The sequence below is a fragment of the Cucurbita pepo genome, chromosome LG10 (assembly GCF_002806865.2).
Source record: "Cucurbita pepo subsp. pepo cultivar mu-cu-16 chromosome LG10, ASM280686v2, whole genome shotgun sequence".
NCBI classification, from domain to species: domain Eukaryota; kingdom Viridiplantae; phylum Streptophyta; class Magnoliopsida; order Cucurbitales; family Cucurbitaceae; genus Cucurbita; species Cucurbita pepo.
This window is the reverse complement of record NC_036647.1, coordinates 6,336,988-6,344,017: the sequence shown is the minus strand read 5'-3', so window position 1 is coordinate 6,344,017 and position 7,030 is coordinate 6,336,988. Positions and strand designations below refer to the sequence as shown.

At 37.9% G+C, this 7,030-nt stretch overlaps 1 protein-coding gene across 1 annotated transcript; it reads right to left on the bottom strand.

Moving 5' to 3' along the window:
• Nucleotides 1–272: 272 nt before the first annotated feature.
• On the bottom strand, nucleotides 273–5,946 carry LOC111803320 (probable copper-transporting ATPase HMA5). Its single transcript, XM_023687666.1, has 6 exons — nucleotides 5,526–5,946; nucleotides 3,033–4,412; nucleotides 2,594–2,848; nucleotides 1,696–1,818; nucleotides 1,132–1,611; nucleotides 273–828 (listed from the first exon to the last, which is right to left on the bottom strand). Exons 1-6 carry the CDS (start codon nucleotides 5,814–5,816, stop codon nucleotides 412–414), a joined length of 2,946 nt encoding a protein of 981 aa, XP_023543434.1. The 5' UTR covers nucleotides 5,817–5,946; the 3' UTR covers nucleotides 273–411.
• Between the last annotated feature and the right edge of the window lie 1,084 nt (nucleotides 5,947–7,030).

Here is a 7,030-nt window from a genome sequence, read left to right as displayed (position 1 = left end):
CTCTTTATATAGTCTCAAAATGAGACCCTTATCTTTCCTGGACAATTCAAAAGTTGTAACATTCATATTTTATGAATAATTACCTATCTAAAAATAAATGAAGTCGTACTTGAAGTATCTTTAAGCCCTTGTTGCATAATAAAGTTTGATTTTTCTTAACACGGCATTAATTTCAACGTGAGTTGATAATTTAAACGACATTTTTCACATATTTCTCAAAATACGTATTATATGGTTGAGATACCTGAAATATAGAAAACAACTTCATATAATTATTACTTCATATAATATTTATTATTTTTTTCATGACAATGAAATTGAAATTATAACAGTTTCATGCAAATATACAATGTACCACAAACTAGTAGTAACATCAGATTGACACGATTCCTATACTTGATAATGTGCTAATCACTCAACTCTAATGCCTTGAATGTCAAGGGCATCAAGCTTCTTGGGTCTTTTGTAATACTTGAGCAGGAGAGAACTGCAAACAACACTAACAGAAGAGGCAGCCATTGCTGCTCCTGCAATCCATGGCGGTAACCGAAATCGAGTTGATGGGAATAGGACTCCTGCTGCAATAGGGATACCGAGGAGATTGTAACCGAGCGCCCAAACGTAGTTCAGACGGATCCTGGAAAACGTTTTCCTTGAAAGGTCGATGGCTGTTATGACATCCTCCAAGTTGCTTTTCATAAGAACTATGTCAGCTGCCTCAATGGCGATGTCTGTGCCTGCACCAATTGCCATTCCAACATCTGCAGCCACAAGCGCCGGTGAGTCGTTGATCCCATCTCCCACCATTGCCACCGTATGACCCAAAGTCTAGATGTCAAAATTCAGAACCAAGCTTAGTGAAGATGATAGAAAGGGATGGTCAAAATTTTGGTGCTAGTTGATAAAAACTCAAAAGTAGGGGAGGGTCGTCTGTAATCAGCCATACAATCTACCAAAATGAATGCCAACGACGAAATTTTCATCCGTGGCAACATCTCGACCGTGATTATTTACTACGTATAAGCTTCTTACTACATGTAAGACTCGTAGTTCTATCAACAAAGTTCTTCAAAATTTAAAGTGGTTTTAATCTATAAAGAACAAGTTTCTATTTGGAGAAAAAGTAGGTACCTGTAATTTCTTCACTTCATCTGCTTTCTGGTCTGGTTTAGCTTCTGCAATTACATCATCAATCCCAACCTCATTGGCTATGGACTTCGCCGTCCCCCAATTATCACCTGTAACCATGATGGATTTAACTTTCATGGCCTTGAGTATCGAAATGACCTCGCGAGCACTCGGTTTTAGTGGATCAGATATGGCAAGAACCCCTGTCAATTTCCTATCAATGGATACCAAAATTCCAGTATGAGCCAGTTCTTCGATTTCTTTTAATATTTCTTCAGCTTCAACAGGTATGAGGATGTTCTGATCTAACATGAGACTCTTGTTGCCTGCAAGTACTTCTTTGTTTTGAACGATGGCCTTAACTCCATGTCCAGTAATGGAGATAAAGTCTAGTGCTTCAGGCCAAGTTTGGTTATCGTCTTCTTCTTTGAACTTTTTAGCATATTCAACAACGGCTTTAGCCAATGGATGCTCGCTGTTTACCTGATTCAAATGCAGAATAAAGTTGTAGAGTGACTTAATTTCTGATGGTAGAATATGGGAAAGTATTTAAGCAATCAAGTTCACCTCAGTGGCGGCGACTAGTTCATAGAAATCTTTGAGAGCCATATTTTTCAGTAGTTTAGTGTTCACCACAACTGGCTTCCCGACTGTCAGAGTTCCAGTCTTGTCAAACACAATGCAATTCACCTACAAAGTTAAATTCAACTCAGTATTCTATTTACTCACGAGAACAAAGAAGGACAATGTGAGATCCCACATCGGTTAGGGAGGAGAACGAAGGATTCTTTATAAGGGTGTGGAAACTTCTCCCTAGCAGACGTGTTTTAAAAACCTTGAGGAGAAGCCCGAAAGAAAAAGCCTAAAAAAGAAAATATCTGCTAGCGGTGGGCTTGGGCCGTTACAAATGAAATCAAAGCTAGACACGAAGCGATGTGCCAGCGAGGAGGCTGGGCCCGAAGGGGGGTGGACACGAGGCGGTGTGTCAGCAAGGATGCTAGGCCCTGAAGTGGAGTAGATTGGGGGGTCCACGTCGATTAGAGAAGGGAATGAGTGCCAGCGAGGACGCTGGGCCCCGAAAAAGGGTGGATTATGAGATCCCACATCAGTTGGGGAGGAGAACGAAACATTCTTTATAAAGGTGTGTTTTAAAAACCTTGAGAGGAAGTCCGAAAGAGAAAGTCCAAAGAAAACAATATCTGCTAACGGTGGGCTTGGGCTTGTGCAAGTTTTTAGAACATAAATTAGCTAACAAAATCATTCTATTAAGCCAGTATTGAGTTATTTGTAAACATGGAAACTACGTAGAGACATACTTCTTCACACTTCACACCATGAAATGTGAATCATCCGCTCCCCATTTTTGACACAATTTTGTTCTATCAAAATGAATGAGGTTTCAAAACAATAATGAAAAGGAAGAAATATATCAACAGATCATTAAAGTGGGAATGGAATATTTAACCTTGTGAGCGCTCTCCAATGCTTGGCCACCTTTGATTAAAACACCTTTTGATGCACCAACTCCCGTTCCAACCATGACAGCAGTTGGAGTTGCCAGGCCCAAAGCACAAGGGCATGCTATGACCATTACTGAAATACCAAACTGGAGAGCAAGCTCAAAGCTATCCATGGAAGAAGGTATCCAGGTCCTTGGGTAGCCACCATACTTCCCAGTGAGAAACCAGATGAGCCATGTTGTCAATGAAAGTACTATAACCTACACAGAGATTTCAAGATTTCAAGATGAAAATTTCCCAGTGAGAAACATGAAAATTACCAATGTTTTAACTTTTAAGGTCAAATTGATCAAATAAAAGATTCTGAGAACACATTGCTCTCCTTATAACCTCAGGAGCAGATTTTGCAGTTATTATAGAAAAGTTAGAGCAAGACTTACTAACCATTGGCACAAAAAACTTAGAGATACGATCTGCAATTTTCTGAACTGGAGCCTTCGCCATCTGAGCTGATTCGACGAGACGAACAATCTGCGAAAGAGCACTTTCAGATCCAACGTGTGTCGCCCTCACATGTAGCACTCCGTTCTCATTCAAGGTGCCTCCAATCACTGAATCATCCTGTCTCTTCGCCACTGGCTTGGCTTCCCCAGTAATCATGCTTTCATTGACATGACTTTGTCCCCAAACAACAACTCCATCTGAAGCAACCTTTGCACCAGGAATGACTTTAATTACATCATTCTTTTGTATCAATCGGCTATCAATTTCATCTTCCCTAATGACCCTTCCATCATTATCAAAAGTAAGCAAGGTTGCTGTTTCAGGCACCAACTTCATAAGCTTGGCAATAGCGTCTGATGTCTTTCCCTTCGCCAAGACCTCGAGATATTTCCCGAGGAGAATGAATGAAATTAGCATGGAACTGGTTTCAAAGAAATCCGTGGCTTTAAAATCACTCGAGGTTGCAGATCTTAAGACCATGTACACTGAATAAAAGTATGCTGCATTTGTGCCCAAAGCAATCAAAACGTCCATATTTGCAGATCCATGACGCAACGCTTTGTAAGATCCAGTATAGAATCGCCTTCCAATGATGAACTGTACAGGAGTTGCTAACACCCACCTCAGAAGCTCTCCAACAGTCATCATATTGACAATTTTGGTATCCAACCCATCCTTAATACCAGGTATATAAGTGAAGACCATGGAGCTTAAAAATACTGGAATTGTAAATATCAAACTCCATAAGAATGATCTGTAATATTGCTTAATTTCCTCCTTTTTATAGGCATCTCTGCCCTGTTCTTCAGGAAATATTGTTGCTTTAATTTGACCCGACCCAGTTGATTCGATCACTTGGATTATATTCCGAGGTCCCGTGACATTTGGCTTATAAGACAAGGAAATTTTGCTGAGTGAAGGATCAATATCAATACCTAGAACTCCAGGAAGTGCTTCCAGAGAGCTACCAATCAATCTCATTGAATTCTCAGATCTCACTCCATCAACTTGGAGCTGTATCTTGCTCACATCTTCTTCTGTGCTAACAAGTAAGGCTTCAAATCCAGAATCTTCAATGGCTTGGAGAAGTTGATTGTAGTTCAAAATCCTTGGGTTGTAACAAATTTCTGCCTCTTCCGTGGCTAATGCTACTTGAGCATTTTGAACTCCACGAATTGCTTGTAATGTAGATTCCAAAGTTGTGGAACAAGATGTACAAGTCATTCCAATTACATGAATTCGACATCTTTCAATCATATCATCATTGAGTATACTTGCTTCAAAGCCTGCATCGTTAATTGCCTCACATACTTGATCCACCTGTGTGCATGATCAAGAAGAAGTCAAAAACAACAATTCAATTGCCTCACTAATTGCCTCACAATCTAATATTTTTACTTCCTATAGGTTTAGTTATACCTCCCTCATTGCAAATTGGGAAGGTCTTTTGTAAACATCATGGATTCTACATCCCTCTTGTAAATTTCACTCATCAATGAAATTGTCTCTTATAAAAAAAAAAAAAAATAAATAAAAAAATGAAAAACGAAGTTAGTGTCAATGATCTTGTGAGATTCCACATCGGTTGGGGAGGAAAACGAAATATTCTTTACAAGAGTGTGGAAACCTCTACCTAGCAGACGTGTTTTAAAAACCTTGAGGGGAAGCCCGGAAGAGAAAGCCCAAAGAGGACAGTATCTGCTAGCGATGGGCTTGTGCTGTAACGAATGGTATCAGAGCTAGGCACCGAGCAGTGTGCCAACGAGGAGGCTGAGCCCCGAAGAGGGGTGGACACCAGGCGGTGTGCCAGCAAGGACCCTGGGTCCCGAAGGAGGGTGGATTGGGAGATCCAACATAGATTAGAGAGGGAAACGAGTGCCAGCAAGGACGCTGGGCCCCAAAGGGTGGTGGATTGTGAGATCCCACATCGGTTGGAGAGGGGAACAAAACAGTTTTTATAAGGGGGTGGAAACCTCTCCCTAGCATACACGTTTTAAAACCTTGAGGAAGCCCGGAAGGGAAACCCTTGTTCTCTTTACCACCTCATGGCAAATAGCAACCACATAGTTTATATAAATGAAATCAAGTTGAGGCTAAAAAGTTCTGAGGAACGAAAAACATTTAATCCTAATCGTGGGACAAAAATACCATACAACGCAGGAAAAAAGCTGCATTAAACAAGAACTCTAATCGTTTACAATTGATCAAGCATTGTAGTTGAATGGTCACACCAATTCTAGCCGCAATCTAATCGATTAAAAAAAATATACGAAACGTAAGCCAGCCATTTCTTAACTTGTACGTCAAACTCTAAACATTTAATTCAAAATCACATGAAAGCGACTGCAAGACGAGACGAAAACCAAAACAAATTCGAAAAACAAAATCCAAGCGCGAGAAATAACAGAGAGAGATAGGGACAGAAATACAAACATCAACGAAGCTAGGGTAAAACTGGACTCGAGCTTTGCCATTCAAAACATCAACAACAGCTTCACGAATCCCAGGGAGACGTTTGATCGCCTTCTCAACAGAGCCAGCACAAGCAGAGCAAGTCATGCCGATGACGGAGAAGAACGCCGTGGATTCAGTCATCGGAAAGCTATTCTCCAGCAACGAAACCCCAGCTGGATATTTCGGCATAGACGGATAATGAGGGCGCGGCGTTAGATTGGCGCTATTCTGACTCCGAATACATGCCAAGGACCAGAAATTGGTCGCCATGGATGATCGAACAGAGGTGATTGAGAGCGATCGAGAGAGGAGGGTTTGCGATCTGGTCTGTTCGTAGGGCGGAGAAGGAGAAAATTGCGTAGATGAAAAAGGGAGAAGGAAAGTGGCCGCCCTTTTCTACTTTTAAATCATGCGAATATTTATAGGCCACACATCATTGACTTTGTTATTATAAGCATGCTTGACAACGAAGCAACGTAATCATTTTTTTTTTTTTTTTTTACTTTTAAAATATCTAAATTTTTATTCTTACCATAATAAATTTTAAAATTTTAAAATTTTAAAATTTTAAACTATATTTATTATTCATAACAAAATATCTATTTATTTATTTAAATAATATTTTAAATAGTAAAAATAAATATTTTTAGGATTAATTCTCGAACAAATAATATAAAAAAAATTATGAAATAAAATAAATATATGTATATATAATTTTATTCTAAGAAAAAAAATATATTTTTTAAAATAAACGATAAAAAAAAAATTAAAAAATTAGCCCAATTCATAAGTTTTTTTCATTATTTATTTATTTTATTTTATTTTTCATTTTATGGAAAAAAATTAATATTTAAATTCTAAATTGAGGTATATTGAGTCATGGTTTTGATGTAAAATGAAACCGAATTAGGTATTGTAGTAGAATTACTAAAGTACCCTTATCATATTTTTAACTCATTCACATAAATTTGTATTGGAAAAATATATATAAATTTTATTTGTATATATAAAACAAAATTATTTTATTATAATTAATTATTAAAATTAAGTATTTAATAAATTAAATAGAAATTTTAATTTTTATATAAAAAAATTACATGTAATAGAAGGGTAAATAAGGAATTTAGTGTTTAAAATAAAATTTTAAATAATAAATAATAACGAAAAACACGTAATATAAGTCTGATTCTTACATAGAAGAATGTAACTGCTAGTCGAGTTTAAGATGGTTATGAGTTTAAGTCCTACTATTGGATCGTAAACCGATACCGCTCTAAAAAGAATAATTAACTGATTGTATCTATAGGTCTCACGAGAAAGAACCCGCTCTCTTTCCTCTTCCCTTCATTTCTCTTTATTGTAGGAGAGGCTAGTGTTCTAGACCACCGTCTAAGTTGACTTTGACCCTTTTTTTTAATATATTTTTTAGGATTTTAAGAGCATCCCGAACATTTTTCGCTTATGCGGCTTCGTGAAGTTTAGCC

What these genes read in the sequence shown, in the direction of transcription:
- LOC111803320 (XM_023687666.1), bottom strand. Translation starts at nt 5,816, where the DNA reads ATGGCGACCAATTTCTGGTCCTTGGCATGTATTCGGAGTCAGAATAGC. An exon ending in TTTACCCTAGCTTCGTTGAT is followed by an intron (nt 4,413 to 5,525) that starts GTTTGTATTTCT and finishes TCATGCACACAG; the next exon opens with GTGGATCAAGTATGTGAGGC. An exon ending in CATTGGAGAGCGCTCACAAG is followed by an intron (nt 1,819 to 2,593) that starts GTTAAATATTCC and finishes TTAACTTTGTAG; the next exon opens with GTGAATTGCATTGTGTTTGA.